This window comes from Oryx dammah, unplaced genomic scaffold (genome assembly GCF_014754425.2).
Source record: "Oryx dammah isolate SB20612 unplaced genomic scaffold, SCBI_Odam_1.1 HiC_scaffold_14, whole genome shotgun sequence".
Taxonomy (NCBI): Eukaryota; Metazoa; Chordata; class Mammalia; order Artiodactyla; family Bovidae; genus Oryx; species Oryx dammah.
Window position 1 is genome coordinate 45,410,971 of NW_024070198.1, and position 19,049 is coordinate 45,430,019.

At 46.8% G+C, this 19,049-nt stretch overlaps 1 protein-coding gene across 2 annotated transcripts in view; it reads left to right on the forward strand.

Annotated features, from left to right (window-relative positions):
• The window catches only part of DOCK1 (dedicator of cytokinesis 1), a 561,005-nt gene that overhangs the window by 446,710 nt on the left and 95,246 nt on the right, over positions 1-19,049 (forward strand). For both annotated transcript variants that reach the window (XM_040254437.1, XM_040254438.1), the window contains exons 31-32: positions 1,118-1,218; positions 12,746-12,804. In XM_040254437.1, the coding sequence (XP_040110371.1) occupies positions 1,118-1,218; positions 12,746-12,804 (160 nt within the window). The remainder of the gene's footprint in view (positions 1-1,117; positions 1,219-12,745; positions 12,805-19,049) is intronic.

The following is a 19,049-nucleotide window of genomic DNA, read 5'->3' on the forward strand; positions in this document are numbered from 1 at the left end:
TTGGGGCAAGTCTCTGAACCTCATCTGTGAGCTAAGGGGACCAGCACTTACCTGGTTCCCTGGCAACCATATGAGATGCTCTAGTCCTGAAGAAATGCCACTTATGAAGTGTAGCAGATATATGAAGCCTTTAGCTACACCCATGCTTGAAACTTGCCACTATTTATCTGGTAACTGAAGATAGTTATTGTTAACACCTTATTTTTATCTAACTCTTTATAATCATCTCACTTGATGCAGTAATTATTACCTTTGTTTATGATTCCCTGGTGGCTCAGATGGTAAAGAATCTGCCTACAATGCAGAAGACCAAGGTTTGATTCCTGGGCCAGGAAGATCCCCTGGAGAAGGAAATGGCAATCCACTCCAGTATTCTTGTCTGGAGAATCCCGTGGACAGAGGAGCCTGGCAGGCTACAGTCCATGGGGTCTCAAAGAGTTGGACACAACTGAGCGACTTAACAATTTCACTTTCACCTCTGTTTGTAAATTAGCAACTGAACAATAGCTGTTCTTGAAATATGAACTATTGGGTGTTTTTATGTTGTTCTCAATCGTCTAGTGTTTATATATATTTTTAGTATCATAAAAGTGATAAATTATACAAATCTATATACTGTTAGGTAAGGGGCTCCATGGTACAATATTAATACATTATTGACCTGAGATGTATTATAGCCCCAGGCATTAGTTTCTGCAAAAGTCCCCTGGTCAGTAATGTGTTAATAAGAGCTAAAACATATTACATGATCACCACCACCCGCTCGGCACCGCTGGGGGGCCCGAGGCATCTTTATTCCTTCGATCCTTCCTTCAGTAGCCCTATCAGATAGGTACTGTTGAAGTTCCCACTTTACTGTGGAAACCAGGGCACAGAAAGATTGGGTTATTTGCCTCAGTAAGTGGCCAAGCTGGTGGGATTTGAGCATGTGCAGTCAGAGCCCACACTCAGCCCTGAACCGCACTGTGGGTGGCTGGTCAGCCATGTGCACGTAGAGGACACAGCTTCTTAACATCTCACAGGCATGTGCTGGGCAAACGCTAAATATCTCGGACCGTTTTTGAGATCCTGTATGAATCAGTTTGACACCTTAGCATCTCCCCTTTTTGGTTTTCAGCTGTGGAACAACTATTTTCACCTGGCCGTCGCTTTCCTCACTCAAGAGTCCTTGCAGCTGGAGAATTTTTCAAGCGCTAAGAGAGCGAAAATCCTTAACAAGTAAGTCCACACAGCTCTGGATTCATGGGCAGGAGCCTGCGAGTTTATTAGAATCATCTTCTCACGGTTTCTAAGCCAACTCGGTACCAACTGAGGTGTAATCATGGTGTAATGAGAGGGTGGTTTCAGATCATGTATTGGGTATTGCCTTTTCTAACCCGTGAGTCCAGGTCGAAGATTGCTGGATTCATTCTGGTGGGTTGCCGGTCCCTGCCATTGAAGACTGTTAGCGCCGCACCGAATGGGAGTTTGAGGACGTAATTGCTTTTGCTGTGTGCTGTGCCGACGTCATGCCATGTGTGGTTCATGTGTGGCTTAATTCTCCAGTGTTAGCTCCTAACAAGGAAGCTTCTGATGGAAGCCGTTGCACATTGGCATTGTGGGACAGCCCATCGTGCAGTGGTGGGTGGTCTGGGGTTCCTTCTTTGCCAGAGATGACCCTGGGCCTCTTCCCAGCAGGAGATCTGAAGGGCTTAACTCGCCCTGTTATCATCCTAAGAACCTCTCAGAAGCCCCAGGAAAGACAAGATTCCTACCTGGCTCTTTGAGCAGTGTGTCCTTTACAGCTCCTGGTCCAGGGTCAGGAAAAGAACCCTTGCGTGGGGCTCTTTGCAACCCTTGGCCGCTCTGAGGACCTGAATCCTCTTTCTGCCTCCGTTTCACCAGCATCTCAGTTCTGTGGGTGCTCAGAGGGAAGACAGTGAACGCTCCTGGGGGATCCGTTCATTGATATGTCAGTATTTCGCCAGCACATCACGGTGCTGAGTCAGCCGTCCCTGTTCAGCATTCCGTGATCCTTCTGTGCCGTGCTGTTCCAAGGCGTTGCCAGCCCCGTGTCTGGGGATTAGAGATTCCAAGGTGTCTCCAAAGAGAAAAGCTGCTCAGCCGTCCCTGGATCCTGGGAGCGTGTGTCTCCCTCATGGAGGTGAGGTTGGGATCCAGACGGCTCGAGCCGGCAGTGGGGCCCAGTCTTTACCAAGCTCCCAGCACAGTCCACCCTTAGAGACGCCTGCGGAGAAAACCTATGTTTAAACCGGAAATCTGCCTGAAAAGAGCTGACGTCTCCTTCCCACTTTGGAGAATAAAAAGGCTTGATTCTGAGCATTCTCCAGATCAGGGTGCAGCCCCTCTTTCCCTGGGCCCTTTACTTGCTGCTGCAAGAGCCTTAACATTCAAGCTGAAGCAACGCCAGGAAATGGGCGTTGGCTGCCCAAGGAGACGTTTGCTTCCCCATCACGCTGTACCTTCTGAGCTTCAGAGCCACGGAAAATTAAACATGGCCAGTTGGTGTCTGTCCTCCCTGACCCGGCAGGGCCTCTGATCGGGCTTTTAGAATTCTCTCTCTCACAACCATCGGAGAAATGCCGGACTTCCCCTTTGAAATTGTCCCATGGATCTCCCGAGGGAAAAAGCCCCAAGCGTTCCAGAAGGTGTCTTTGCAGAAGTGTCTCAGCACGGGGGCAGCCTCAGGGTTCCTCTTCTGGGGCTGCTGGCTCAGTGTGTAGCCATGACGGGCCCCCAAGGAGACCCCATTTCCAGCGTCTGTGATGAGCGCTCTTGGCCTACGAGGCTGCGTGGCTAAGACACAAGGCAGGTTCGTCTATGTGTGTCACATTTTCCCTGCCTCTGGCTGCACTTAAACACTTTACCATCCGTGCGCAATTTTAATTTCTAAATAGCAAAACTTGCATAAGAAATATTAGGAGGGCTTCCACATTGTTAAGTGGGTATGCTCCAATACAAGACAAAAAGGTTTTTTTTTATTAAAAAAAATGCATGACTGAAGTAGATCGCAAGCGCCGCCTAGGTGCCTTTGGAACCTGGAGTTGGCATGTGGTGGCACTTAGCTTCAGTGGTGAAGGTGGCTGAGTTGTTCACTAGAGAGCATCATGCCAGCGAACAGCCAGTCCCAAAAGGGTCTGGCTATGGGGTCCTAAGGGGTGTGGCCCCCCCTCTAAGCAGAGATGCTCTGCGTTGTTGCAGCGTGAGTGAGTGGCCAGGATTGGGGCACTTGGGACTTGGCACAGGGCATGAGGGGCCAGGTGACACCGGGGTTAGCCCCTGTGGTCTGGGCAAATGGCTGGGTGCTGGTGCCTAGCACATTGGGCACTGTAATGCGGGTGGCTACTTTTTTCTAGAAGGGAAGGCCAGGGGGTCTGGAAGTGGAGTTGTGCCCACCCGTTTCATTGCCTCTGACCGTCTCCCCATCAGCCTGTCTGCTGCTGCCAGGTTTGTGAATCCAGCCAAGGATTCACTGTGGAACCCACATGCCCCCGGCTCCTCCTCCTCTCTGCAGGCCCCTCAGCTTCTCGTATCTGCCCGGTCTACAGCGCTGTGGCCCAGAACAACTGAAAATGCCAGGATCAGAAGATCTGCCTGTTCGTTCCCTCCTGTTCAGCTGCGTGTCCTCCTGATGACCTAGGTTGGGGAGATAATTAGGATATTTATTCCAGAGGCGTTCCCCAAAGCGCACGGGAGTAACATAAAAGAATGGGCCGTACCGTGCAGAGCACTGATTATGCCCAACCCAAACTGAGTACAAGATTTGGCAATGAACCACGAAATAAATAACCCTTAGGAATCAAAGTCCATAATAAGGACATTTAACTGACTCACCTTCAGACATCCTTGGCGCTAGTGACCCCTAACAAAGGACAGAGAAGTCGACAGAATGCTAAACCTGACCGTCATTAATCCCCCACCTCCATCCTCCCATGCACTTTGCACATTCTGGGGGCTCAGGATATTGTGAGTCCAGTGTGAAAGAGCTGGCTTAGAATTAGCAGCCAGTGTGGACATTTTCATCTCTAAGACATCATGTGTCCTGGGGTGCCGTGACTGCAAGTGGGCTTCTGTGTTCAGAACCAGACTTCTTTCTGAGAGAGGAAGCGGTTCATGAATGGGCCTCCAGCAGATCTAAGCATAAAATGCTCATTTACAACTGTCCGCTGAGAGGGTAATGCTTGATGGCCAACCCCGGGTTGGTGCATGTGAACTCGTGTGACTAACAAGTGTCATTCCCGTTACCCTCTTCCTCACTTGGTCCCGGGGTGTTTCTCATTCTTTTTTGGTTCATTTTGTTTTAACTATAGAAGTCTATCCTCAGATACCTGCCTGTTCTTAGAGGACAGGTTTCACTACTGGACCAAATACCATATGTTTAAAAAAAAAAAATCGTCATCTTTCCAAACACTGGGTTCTAAAACAGTAGTGAGGAGTTGAGTTTATGCACACTGCTGCACACACTACTTTTTAGGGAAACCAAAAGGAAGAAGTACACAGTGACAAGCCTTGCTTTGCCTGTGACCTAAGCAGAAGCTGTGGTAGAGCCTTCCAATTTATAAAAGAAAATATGATGTTTAATTTGTGTTTGTGCTATTTTTTCCCCCAAGAGGCTCAAATTATTGCAAATAAATTCACTATATAATAAGAATTAGAAGGGAACCAGAGGAGATAGACTCAAAGAGCTAAAACCTGTGCCAAGATACTTGTGACAGAGTTAAGTGAACTGCTTTTGGCTTGCGTACATTAGTGATACTACATTCCTTTTATTTGAAGTATAGTTGATTTACGATAGTAAGTTTCTGGTGTATAGCAAAGTCTTGCTGGGACTTCTCCTTTGCCTTTGGATATGGGGTATCTTTTCTTGGTGGAATCCAACATTCTCCTGTAGACGCTTATTCAGCAATGAGTTATAATTTTGGAGTTCTCGCAGGAGAAGATGAATGCTCTAAGTGAAAGATGGAGAAGCTCTATACAGTCAGCAAAAACAAGACTGGGAGCTGACTGTGGCTCAGATCATGAACTCCTTATTGCCAAATTCAGACTTAAATTGAAGACAGTAGGGAAAACCACTAGACCATTCAGGTATGACCTAAATCAAATCCCTTATGATTATACAGTAGAAGTGACAAATAGATTCAAGGGATTAGATTGGATAGACTGAGTGCCTGAAGAACTATGGACAGAGGTTCCTGACATTGTACAAGACGCAATGATCAAGACCATCCCCAAGAAAAAGAAATGCAAAAAGGCAAAATGTGTGTTTGAGGAGGCCTTACAAATAGCTGAGAAAAGAAGAGAAACTAAAGGCAGAGAAAAGAAAAGATATACCCATTTGAATGCAGAGTTCCAAAGAATATTAAGGAGAGATAAGAAAGCTTCTTCAGTGATCAATGCAAAGAAATAGAGGAAAACAATAGCGTGGGAAAGACTAGAGATCTCTTCAAGAAAATTAGAGATACCAAGGGAACATTGCATGCAAAGATGGGCACAACAAAGGACAGATGTGGTTTGGACTTAACAGAAGCAGAAGATATTAAGAAGAGGTGGCAAGAATACACAAAAGAACTATACTAAAAAGTTCTTCATGACCCAGATAACCATGATGGTGTGACTACTCACCTAGAGCCAGACATCCTGGAATGTGAAGTCAAATGGGCCTCAGAAAGCATCACTATGAACAAAGCTAGTGGAAGTGATAGAATTCCAGTTGAGCTATTTCAAATCCTGAAAGATGATGCTGTGAAAGTGCTACACTCAATATGCCAGCAAATTTGGAAAACTCAGCAGTGGCCACAGGAATGGAAAGGTCAGTTTTCACTCCAGTCCTAAAGAAGGGCAATGCCACAGAATATTCGAACTACCGCACAATTACATTCATCTCCCAAGCTAGCAAAATAATGTGCAAAATTCTCCAAGTCAAGCTTCAACAGTACATGAACCATGAACTTCCAGATGTTCAAGCTGGATTAGAAAAGGTAGGGGAACCAGAGATCAAATTGCCAACATCTGTTAGATCATGGAAAAAGCAAGAGAGTTCCAGTAAAACATCTACTTCTGCTTTATTGAATATGCCAAAGCCTTTGACCGTGCGGATCACAGCAAACTGTGGAAAATTCTGAAAGAAATGGGAATACAAGACCCCCTGACCTGCCTCCTGAGAAACCTGTATGCAGGTCAGGAAGCAACAGTTAGAACTGGACATGGGGCAACAGACTGGTTCCAAATCGGGAAAAGAATACACCGAGGCTGTATATTGTCACCCTGCTTATTTAACATATATGCAGTGTACGTCATGCGAAATGCCGAGCTGGATGAATCACAAGCTGGAATCAAGATTGCTGGGAGAAATATCAATAACCTCAGATATGCAGATGACACCACCCTTATAGCAGAAAGTGAAGAAGAACTAAAGAGCCTCTTGATGAAAGTAAAAGAAGAGAGTGAAAAAGTTGGTTTAAAGCTCAACATTCAGAAAACTAAGATTATAGCATCTGATCCCATCACTTGATGGCAAATAGATGGGGAAACAGTGGACACAGTGAGAGATTTTATTTGCGGGGACTCCCAAATCACTGCAGATGGAGACTGCAGCCATAAAATTAAAAGATGCTTGCTTCTTGGAAGAAAAGCTATGACTAGCCTAGACAGCATATTAAAAAGCAGAGATATTACTTTGCCAACAAAGGTCCATCTAGTCAAAGCTATGGTTTTTCCAGTAGGCATGTGTGGATGTGAGAGCTGGACTATAAGGAAAGCTGAGCGCTGAAGAACTGATGCTTTTGAACTGTGGTGTTGGAGAAGACTCTTGAGAGTCCCTTGGACTGCAAGGAGATCCAACCAGTCCATCCTAAAGGAGATCAGTCCTGAATAGTCATTGGAAGGACTGATGTTGAAACTGAAACACCAATACTTTCGCCACCTGATGCGAAGAGATGACTCATTGGAAAAGACTCTGATGCTGGGAAAGACTGAAGGCGGGAGGAGAAGGGGACGGCAGAGGATGAGATGGTTGGATGGCATCACTGACTCAGTGGACCTGAGTTTGAGCAAGTTCCGGGAGTTGCTGATGGACAGGGAGGCCAGCGTGCTGCAGTCCATGGGGTGGCAAAGAGTCAGACATGACTGAGCGACTGAACTGAACTGATATAGCAAAGTGAGCCAGTATTTTTTTTTTCAGATTTTTTTTTCCATTATAGGTAATTGTAAGATATTGAATATATTTCCCTGCACTGTACAGTAAATCACTGTTGTTTATCTACTTTATATAAAGCACTGTGTATCTGTTAATCCCATACTCCTCATTTATGACCCCACCCTGTCCTTTTCCCCTTTGGTAGCCCCAAGTTTATTTTTTCTCTGTGTCTTCCTGTTTTGTAAATAAATTCATTTGTATTACATTTTAGATTCCACATGTAAGTGATACCCTATGATACTTGTCTTCCTCTGCCTGGCTTCCTTCACTTAGTGTGATCATCTCTAGGTTCATCCAAACCGCTGCAAGTGGCATCGTTCCATCATTTTTATGGCTGAGTAATATTCCGTTGTCAATATGTACCATACTTCTTTTAGTGATGTGGTTTTTACTGACCGTGATAAAACTTTATGCAGTGGAGGACACATCTGACCCTGTGTCTAGTTAGGCTTATTCCCATCAGTCTGGGGTCCCTCCTCCTCCTACCTCCCTAGAAGTTACCAATCTTTCCCATAAAAACTAAAATGTCTCAGCCCACCGATCATCTCCCCCAGCTCCCTGCATGCCTCCCGGCTCTCCCCATCCTCCCCCTGCTCCTGGCTCTGGCCGCTGGCCGGCTCCTGTCTGGGCTCCCAGAACCCCGTCACAGGTTTTCCTTCTCCCATCTTAGCCTCTCTTCACTGTTGTCAGGCTCCTCCACCCAACCATTCAGTGATGGAGCTCCTCAAGTCTCGATGATTCTGTGGTCTCCCCTTAAGACAGCATTTTTCAATATCAGTCCTTGTGCATCTCAGCCCTTTGTTGGGCCAGGAAACCAACTTAACAGACCGTTGTATTAATTTTTTTTAGAGCCATCTGCCATAAGGTAACAATGAACACAAACTAAGTGGCTTGAAGCAATGGCAATGTATTGTCTTCCAGTTGCAGACACCAGAAGTTGAAATCAAGGCATCAACAGAGTTGGTTCCTCCTGGAAGCTCAGAGGGAGCACTTCGTCCCTGCCTCTCTCCTCCCTTCCGGGATGGCCCCGTCCTTCACTATGGTTGGGGCTCCCATCCTTCATGCTCCTCACCTGCGCCTTCATCTTCACACAGCCCTCCTCCGTGTGTCTGTGCCCTTAAGCGTCTCCTTTTCCTGATAAGTGTGCCAGTCATTGGATTTAAGGCCTGCCCCATCCAGCATGACTTCATGCTAACAGGATTACTTCTGCAAAGACACTCTTCCAGACACACTCTCATTCATGGACAGCAGTGGTTAGGGTCTTAACAGATTTTTATGGAGGACACAATTCAACCCACACCAGCCAAGACCAACATACCTCTTTCTTTTCTTTTTATCCCCCACTCAAATAGAATATAAGAAAGCATTAGAGTTCATGGCAGGTAGTAAAGTTAAGCGTTATCTCATGAAACTTTTGTGCACATATATTTATGTGTGTGCCACTTAGTATATTTCTTATTTCATGAAAATTTTTGAAACTTACTGATCTGCCTCTGAAGCCTTGGTTCAGAACATAGCCCTCCTCTTAAGGGATAGCAGTAAGGCAAGCTCCCTGTCCTCTAGCCTCCTTGCCTTCTGTGGTCCATATACCTACCTATCCCCACCCTGCCCCCTCCTCCCCACCCCGGCCACAGGGCCTTTGCACCTGCTGGTTACGTCCCATATCTGTCTGAATTACAGCTTTCTTTCTTCAATTCTGAGTCAACGTTACTCTCAGAGTGAACTTCACCTACAGCCAACCTGGACCCACTCCTCTTTTTCCTAACGAACCATGATCACGGCCCTTTGAGAAAAACTATATACACGTACATGCATGTCTTGGGTCCATCCCTGCTACTATGCGAACAGGCTCTGCACGTCTGTGGACTGTGTCTCTTCTGCACATATTACTGTTCCCATATTAGCTTTGTGCGGGCCTCCAGGACATATTCAGTAAATCATGAAGCAATGAGTGATGCTTGCTGAACAAATTAGTCTCAATGACCATGGAAACCATGGGAGGATGCTGTGAGGAGGCCCAGCCTAAGCTTCTAGAGGAAGGATCAGCCTGACTTCACTGTTTGCTCAGATGAACAAGGGCAACATCTCGTTCTCCCCAGAGCCTGGGAGACATGCGTCATGCCATCAATACCTCGACACCACAGATGAAGAGACTGTGGGTCAGGGTGGTCAGGTGACTTGCCCCGTGTGCTGGGACTGGGGCTCGGTTTGCTGACCCCTCAACTTGGACGACTGTCTCTGGTGGACATGCTGTTTCTGCTTCTTGGGGTGAAGATTCAGGATAGCAGGTGCTGAGATGAGGCCGGGGAGACCAGAGTCATGCTGTTTTGGGTTAGAGCTATAGGCCTGGATGTGGGATCTGAGATCTATCCAGGCTCACATCTGAAGGATGCCTCCTCGGGGCCCCTCGAGGTGTCCGCTCACCGTGTGGGTGGGCACAGGGCAGCTGGGTGTGGTCGGAGTGCCTGCTGACCCCAGCTTTGTGGAGACAGGCAGGTCGTTTCACCAGCAGGAATCTCTGCTTTCTCAGTGGGCAAGTGGCTGTGGGGACATCTCTTTTCTCACTGCGTGGGCTTACCGCAAGAATGAAACGACACGCGCTCCCTGAGGGATGGGACAGTGCTGTGCTGTGGCTCGTGGGCGCCTGCCTCTCTGGTCGTCAAGGTGCGGGCCGGGGGGCGGGACAGGGATTTGTGGGAGTCTGCAGACTTGCAGTCTCTTCTCTTGCCCTGTGACCTTGGCCAAGTCATCTTGCTTCCCCACCCCCGAGGACTAGCTCTGTTCCCTCAACCATCAGTCTCCAGGATGGACTCTTATGAACCCTAATGCCACCAGCTCTGGATTCCAGGTCCTCTACATTGCTGCTTGTCTCTCCTTCTTGGGAGACAATATTTGAATGGTTCAGGAATCCCTTCTAAGTTCTGGTGACAGCTGTGACTCCATTTGTGGATTACGCTCAGATATGCATGGATTTGTCAAAGCTGCCTGCTTTATTAAAGCTGGAGAAAAGATCAATCTTGCTGCCAGGGAGATGCGGTCCTGTCCTTCACCTTCGAGCTCTTTATGCCTCCTGTACCAGCCTCGCACTCCTGTGTCTTGACTATTAAAACGGCATTTTTATCATCTTTATCCAGGAGGCCTAACTCTCATGAGGGATATATGCTCAGATCTTTGCTCATCCTCCCTGTTCTCAAATACTTGGGAAGATGCATCACTTTCCACAGAGAAGATGGTGAAGCGTAACTGAGCAGTATAAGGCAAGCATCCTTGAGCCGCACCCAGCACTCAGCCAGCACTGGGAGCAGGGATGCTGTGTGGAGAAGCAGGGGATGGAGCTGGCTCCCCTCTCCTGTGGTCCCTGCATCAACTCCATCTCTGGATGAGGGGCCGGTCACCGTAGAGCTTGAGACATTCATCAGGTCCCTCCTGGTGATCCAGACCGAAATGGCGAATGCACTACAGCTGGGGCTCCCCTGCCCGTTACCTTTCTGAACCTCGGGGTTTAATTTGAATCAGTGTAAGACCTGAGAGAGGGAGTTTGGTCAGGGCGAGAGAGGCTTGGACACTGATGGAGATCAGCCTGGCTTTCACCACTTGTACTGTTCAAGAGCTACCATTCCAGACTGGGAAGCAATTGCTTGGCAGTTGCAAGGGTCTTTAGAGTGTGTGTTAGTAACTGACAGCACCTGCCTGGGACCTGCTGTCATCTCCTTTGGGCCTCTGGCCTCCCACCTTGCTGTGCTGCAGTCTGAACACCCAGAGGCAGGGGCTGGGGTGTTGGTGTCCTCGGGGTCCTCCCTGGAATGCTGCACTCCCCGCTACCCCAGACATGTGCTCCACTGGGAGGCAGCTCGTCCCCCTGGACAGCAAGCATCCCCCCAGCCTGGGGAGGAAGCATCTGCACTGGATGGAGCACAGTATTCCTTCCGCGATCATCCTCTCCTGGCAAATGCTGGGAGGATGGTCTTCCCAGTCATCACGCGGCCACCTGCCTCCTTGCCTGGCCTGGGCTGCTGGGACCCCTCTGTCATTCCTAGGGGAGCAAAATGGGGATGGAAAACAGCTCTCCGAGCCTCAAAGGAAGCACACCTTACTGGTGCTCAGATCGTGTGCCCCTGGGGTGTTTTGGGGTGCCAGCTACATACTGAAGGTGGCCGGGTCCCTGCTCACTGTATCTTGGTGGTGGGTGCAGACCCGGGCAGAGAGCCCTCTCTCTCTCACTCACAGAATTTACCTACCCCAGTCGCGGGGCAGCGCTGCATTCACCTTGGAGGACCAGCTTGTCCTCGGAGGAAGGGCGGTAACACTGCCCGCTCTGATCAGTTTCTCCACGTGTACAGCCTCCTGGCACCTGTCCGACTGGGATGTTTCCAAGGTTGACTTCTCCAAGGGGAGCTGCCGGGTTTGTTTACCTTTCTTGGTTGCAATGATCACAGGGTCTGTAGTCCTTTCCTGCTGGAAGTGACAGACAGGTGCTTCGGGCACACGAGACTGATGAAAGGTGGCACCAGCTGGGGCTGTTGAGGTACCAGCGCCATCTCTGCCTCTGCAGTCACAGCTCGGTCATCCGTAATCAGAGCTTTCTTCCCATGTCAGCTGACACGGGGACACACGGGGCAGGCGCCGATCCACAGCTGCGACGCTGCAACACTGTGGGATCATTTTGCAAATTATTATTTTTAATATAATCAGCCTTTTCCTTAGGCAATAAAGGGAAACGTTAAATTGCTCACAACCTAATAAAGGTTTATCTTCTGAAGCATCAAATTCTGTTTATTCATGAAACACACACCCCCTCTGCTGACCCACTGGGAAGAAAATTAGCATTTATTTTCCCGGGGTAAACAAAAATGAGCGAGGGTGGGGGGAATGTTTGTTGACATCTCTTGGTGTTAAGTCCTTCCTTACATTGAAAATGATGAAGAAGGATGAGAACTGGGAGCTCCACGGAAGAGGCCTTCCCGGGTCTGATTGCCTAAGACTCCAGGGCTTCATTTAACATGTGAGGCCTGTTTATTGTGTGCTGGGCTATGCAATTTCATCTGGTGTCTGGTGCCTAGATGTTAATGATATGCATGCAAAGCAAACTCCCCCTCGGGCCCAGGGACCAGGTTCTCTTTCTCCTGCCAGGAGAGATGGGAGAAAGGAAAGGAATTTTCTCTGCACCGTCTCCCCCACGTTCCCACAGAGGAGAGGCCCTTATGTAATCCGTGGTGATGGGAAAGTGAGGTTTTCGGCTGAATTCCTCCTCCTGCAGTTCCTTTCGGGGGCAGAAGAAGTTGATGCTTTGACACCCTCTTTATCGGCCTCAGGGATGTGAGACTTTCGTTGCTCATAAAAATAATCCAAGTCTGGACTTGCCTGGCGGCCCAGTAGATTAGGGCTCTACGCTTCCAGGGCAGGGGTCACAGATTCAAAAACCTGACCGGGGACCTAAGATTCTTCGTGCCGCATGGTGCAGCCAAAGTTAAAAATAAATAAAAATAGTCCAAGTCTGATGTTCCAGTGCTGCGTGAGTGACTCAGTGCTTTTCCTGTCGCTGGTTTTCAGGTACGGCGATATGCGGAGGCAGATTGGCTTCGAGATCAGGGACATGTGGTACAATCTCGGTGAGTAACTGGGATTTCAGGGCATCGCGGTGAACCTCGTGGGTCAGTGGTGGGCAGTGGCGCTGGCCTCGTCTGTCAGCTTTGCGGTATCTTAAAAATCCGAACGACTCCTGGCTACCTTTGCAGTCAGTGCTTTCAGGGAGTAGGAGATGGGAGACCACAGTAAAGGGAAGCAAATCTGACTGTGGAGGAGACAGAAAAGTCAGCAGCATGCCCTCTCGTGTCAGGCGAGTGCAGCTCTGCCTCAGGACGCTTCCCCCTGGATGTCACTACCATTGCCTCCATTTTCCATGAAGCAAACCATGTAGCTCATCCGACTGGTATGCACGCCATCACTTACTGTCTTCAGTTTCACATGATCTACCTTCAGACGGGTTTATTTGCCAGCTCAAAACTGGGCTCTGCCTTTCGGTGGCGGTAGGATGAGTACTTGTGCAGTCAAAACAACCAGGGCTATGTGTGTTTGAGATAAGAAATGAGCATAGGCCTTTCTCGCTATAAATTCCCTCTTAGTGTTGCTTTTGCTGCCTCGCCAAGTGTTGGTATGTTGTATTTTCATTTTTCATTTGTCTCGAGATAATTTTTTATTTCCTCTTTGATTTCTTCTTTGACCCATTGGTTGCTCGGGAGTGTGGTTTTAAACTTCCATGTGTTTGTGAGCTTTCCCATTTTCCTTCTGTTACTGATTTCTAGCTTTACTCTATTGTGGTAGGAAAAGATACTTGGTATGATTTCAATATTCTTGAACTTGTTAGTGGTTTTGTGACCTGGCATGTGCTCCTTGTGCACTTGAGAGAAATGTGTATTCTGCTGCATCTTGCTGGGTGAAATGTTCTGTCGGTGGCAGTTAGGTCCATGATCCGTGATGCTGGCAAGGAAAATCTCCACTCAACAGCCCAACGTTACACTTCATGGACCTTCAGAAACAAACAAAAACTTAGAATCTGCAGAAGGAAGGAAATAATAAGGATTAGGGCACAAATAAACAAAATAGAGAATAGAAAAATTCAATAAAATTAAGAGTTGGGGTTTTGAACAGATAAACAAAATTGATAAACCTTTAGCTCTATTACTAAGAAAAAAAGGAAAGGAGACACAAATAAATAAAATCATAAGTGAAAAAAACATTAATACTGATGCCACAGAAATAAAAAGGATCATATGAGACAATATGAACAATTATATGCCAACAAATTGAATAATCTAGCAGAAATGGATGGAGAAAGCAATGGCACCCCACTCCAGTGCTCTTGCCTGGAAAATCCCATGGACGGAGGAGCCTGGTAGGCTACAGTCCATGGGGTCGCTAAGAGTCAGACACGACTGAGCGGCTTCACTTTCCCTTTTCACCTTCATGCATTGGAGAAGGAAATGGCAACCCACTCCAGTGTTCTTGCCTGGAGAATCCCAGGGACAGGGGAGCCTGGTGGGCTGCCGTCTATGGGGTCACACAGAGTCGGACACAACTGACGTGACTTAGCAGCAGTAGCAGCAGCAGTGGAAATGGATAAATTCCTAGAAACATACAACCTCCCAAGACTGAATTATGAAGAAATAGAAAGTCTGAACAGACCAATAATGAGTAAAGAGAATCATCTTCTAACAGAAAGAAGTCCAGGACCAGATACCTTCACTGGTAAATACTAGCCAACATTTTAAAAAGAATGAATGCCAATCCTTTTCAGACTTTTTCCAAACATTGAAGAGGAGAGAATACTTCCGAACTCATTTCATGCCATGAACATTACCATGATGCCAGAGTCAAACACACTACAAAGAAAGAAAACTAGAGGTTACCATCTCTGATGGACACAGATGCAAAAATCCTAAACCAAATGCTGGTGAGCCAAATTCAACAGCACACCGAAAGAGTCATACCCCAGGATCAGTGGGCTGTATCTCTGGGATGCAGAAATGATTCAACACCTGAAAATTAGTTAACGTGATATACTACATTGATTGAATGACGGATAATAAGGAAGGTTATTCCAATAGATGCAGAAAAAACATTTGACAAAATTCAGAACTCTTGTGTGCTAAAAACTCAGCAAACTCGGTATAGAAGGAATGTAACTTAATAAAGGAAATACATTGTCAACTAATATCATAGTCAATGATAAGGAACTGAAAACTTTTCTCTAAGGTTGGAAGTAAGACAAGATGCTTACTCTCACCCCTTCTATTTAATCTAATATTGGAAGTCCTGGCCAGACCAGTTAGGTAAGAAAAAGCAGTAAGAAGGACCCAGATCAGAAAGGAAGAAGTAAAATTATCTGTTTGCAGATGATATGATCATATATGTAGAAAACTCTAAACACTCCACCAAAAAGTATTAGAACTAATCAATTCAGGAAAGTTGCAGGATACAACATAGGAAAAAAAAAGTTGCATTTCTATACATACTATCTGTAAAAGAAATTAAGAAAACAATCCCATTTATAATAGCATAAAAATAAATAAAATATTTAGGAATAAAATACACCAAAATCAACTCATAATGCACTAAAGTCTTAAACATAAGGCCTGAAACAACAAAACTCCTAAAGGAAACCGTAGAAGAAGAACTTTTTAACATTGACCTTGGCAATGATTTCTTGGAAATGACACCAAAAAGTCAAGTAGTCTACATCAAACTAAAAAGCATTTACACAACAGAGGAAGAGAACAGTAGAATAAGAAGATAGCCTATGAAGTGGGGGAATAAATTTTCCAACCCCAGGTCTGATAAGGGATTAATATCAACAATATTTGAGAAACTCCTACAATTGTATGGCAAAAATACAAACAAATGCAAATAAACCAATTAAAAAATGAACCAACGACTTAAATAGACATTTCTCCCAAGAAGACAGACAGATGGCCAGTAGGTATATGAAAAGATGCTCAACATCATGAGTCATCGAAGAAATGCAAATCAAAACCACAGTGGGCCATCGCCTTATACCAGTTGGATGACTATTATTTAAAAACAAAACAAAATAAAGATAAACACATGTTTGCAAGGAGGTAGAGAATTTGGGACTATTGTACACAGCTGGTGGGATTGTGAAATGGTGCATCCGCTATGGAAAACGGCATGGAGGTTCCCCAATAAATTAAAAACAGAAGGGTCCCATGCCCCAGCAATCTTAGTCCAGGTTGCTTATCCTGATGAACTGGAAGCAGAATCTGGATAAGGCATGGAGTCCCATGTTAACTGCAACCCTGTTCCCAGCAGTCAGGTGCAGAAGAGACCTGTACGTCCACCGATGGAAGAACCGGTGAAGGAAACGTGGTGTGTATGTGTGTACAGTGAGATACTGTTCAGTCTTAAAAGAGAGAGAAGTCCTGTCACATGCAAAGGGAAGAAAGACCCTGAAGACCGTTGTTAGATGTGAAATAAGCTGCAGTTCATGGGGTCGCAAACAGTCAGACACGACTGAGCGACTGAACTGAACTGAACTGAAGCCAGTCATAGATGGACAAACACCGCATGACTCTTCTTATATGCGGTCTCTAAAGGAGTCAAACTCCTTAGAGCAGAGAGCAGAGGGGTGGTTGCTAGGGGCAGGGGTCAGCCGGGGGAGCCATGGAGGTGCTGATCAGAAGCTGAAATGTTTCATTTTTGCATGATGCGTGCGTTCTGGAGATCCGCTGTTGTACATATTAACGTACAACTAACGATGCTGTGTTGTACGTGTAAAAATTGAAGAAGGTAGATCTCATCTTGTTGTACCCTACAATAAAAAAGAGAAGTAAAATGATGTTAGCACAATGAAAGCAATTTTATTAATAAGAGAATTAATACAACAAAGAAACTCTCTATTAAAATATTAGCCAGTATGGTGCATGTATGGGTGTGAGTCCTGGAGTTGCTAGGGGACCCCGTAAGCAGCTTAAACATCTAGAATCAAAGTACTGGCTCTCGGTGTGAAAGATCTCGGCTACATCCCCAACACACAGCCCTCCAGGCTCTGTCCTGTCCTCGATCTTCCTGCCATCCCTGGGGAGAACGCAGGCCCCCCGAGTTCCCAGGGAAGAGACCAAGTGAGTCCCTCCCCAGCCCCCGTCCTGCCTTGACCCTGCCTTGACCCTGCCTGGCTGCCTGGCCTCTATCACGTGACTCACAGGGCTTTCCTCACTTAGCTTTCTAGGCTGTAAGATAAAGAGGTTGGATGGAAGCTTCCAAGAGCCTTCCAAGCCTGAAGTTCAATAATTCTTGCTATATGTATATATATGATGATCTCAGTAGGGAAAAGCTCAGGCTGCTTGGATAGGCAGGAGGCCTTCTCATGATTCATTTTAACTGATCTGGCTCTGACCGACGCATCTGTCATGCTTCCTGGCAGGTCAGAGACTTCGGGCCTCCCCCATTTGAGGGAGGGGCAGGGGAGGGCAGGCAGGGATGGAGGGAGTTGTTCCTGGCTGGACAAGTGGGAGCCGGGGGCTTTTCCAGATGCCAGGGTCCAAGTATGCTGTGGGTTCTGCTTTCTGTGGCTGGGCTGACAGTGGGCACCCAACGTGCTTCTGCACCAGGGCCCTCTCTGAACTCACCTTTCACCCCGGCCCTTCCTGAGAGAGTGGCAGCACCTTCTTCTGAATTATCCAGTGTCAACTCTAAAGTCCAAACTAGAGCTAGTCTGTTTTCCCTAAAAAGACAGTTCAGGTGTGTTTTCAAATGCTTCCTTCCAAAATGCCTTGGTAGTCTTTTTATCATTTAGGTTAAGCAGAGACGGCCATCCTGGTAGATACTCAGACAGGTTATTAACACTCTAAAATGCATCCTTCTTGTTTGATTAGTAGTTGCTGTCTCAGCTCAGCTCACCCAGGACTGCCTCCTTCTCTCTGGCCTTCAACTGAAGGACCCCTTCCTGGCACAGAGGGAGCCTCCAAAAGCCAGCTCAAGCCCCGGCTGAGCAGACCAATGGGCACTCCTGACACTTGGGTGGTCTTTCTTTTTTTTTTTTAACTCAAAGTGTTTTCGAGGTCATCTCTGGAATCCCTGAGATTGATCACTGTTTGAAACTGACTGCTCACGTGCTCTGTGTGCTCTCAGTGAAGCAAGGTGAGATGGTCCCGGGGAAGTCTGAGCTCCTCTGTGAAGCCATCTCCAGGCCTTCATGAAGGCTCCACCGGTCAGCACGGTGGGCTCTCTTAACATCACCTGTCCTTTTGCTCCAAGTAGGCAGAGTTGAGCAAGTAAGGAAGACTTGATTTGTAATGTAAATGATGCCATTAAGAGAGAATGTGTCCAATTCTTCCCTGTCCATTGCTGATTGGAATACGGTGATTCACACATCTGAGCTGTGTTTGGCAGCTTTTCACCTGGGACCTTTGACTGCAAAAGAAGCAGCCAGGAGGTCAAGTGTAAACCTAAACCATGACCTTGATCCATGAGGGGCAGGAATGGTACCAGAAAGAAATAATCATCAACCCAGGCGATTGGGTTCCTTGTTTATAAAATAATAATTATTTTTGAACGTTTAAAGAATAATAAACATATCAGCTGCTCACAAGATCGGGCCCAAGCAGACCCTCAAAATGACTAAGGCCAGCTCTGGGGGTCACCACAGTGAGGTCACTCCACGGAGTCACCTGGCCCTTTCTTTGCTGTTGTGAATCTCATGTGTGGGAGCCTGCCTGCCAAGTGTCACTGCTGAGGCCACCGCTCTAGATATTTACGACAGCACGTTTCAGTTTCCCAAGATGTACACAATCTATTTTCTACAGTTTTTTTATAGAATTTTTTTTTTTCAAATGGGTTCAGGTTTGGGACCACATTGGCATTCTGATCTAGCCAGCTCCCCCGAGAAAATAAAAAAAAATACAAGTCAGATATATTCATCCTCTTAAAATTACTTATCTATCACCCAGAGCCAAATACACCCTGAGAAGACTTTTTCCTTGAATCTTGTGTGCCGTGTGCATGACTCAGAACCCGCCTCAGTACAGAGCAAGCTTCAGAGCAAGGATCCGGAGTCTCTGTTCCTGAATTTCATGCAAGTACAGACAGCGCTGCCCCATGGGACCGAGCAGCATGTCCTGGTTCTTTTCTTTTTCCCTCCCATACCTGTCATATTTTGAGTGCAAAAGGAGAAATCAAAGGAAGACTCTCTCCCCCAAAAAGGGGGAGAAATGTGCTTATTTACCCAGCTCTTCAGTTATTTATCAAAGCGCGCTCCGTGCAGCAGCCCACGGAGCACCCCTTTCTCACCTCGATTTACATTTTGTTTATTTCGTACAGCACCCTGGAGCCACAGTCACTG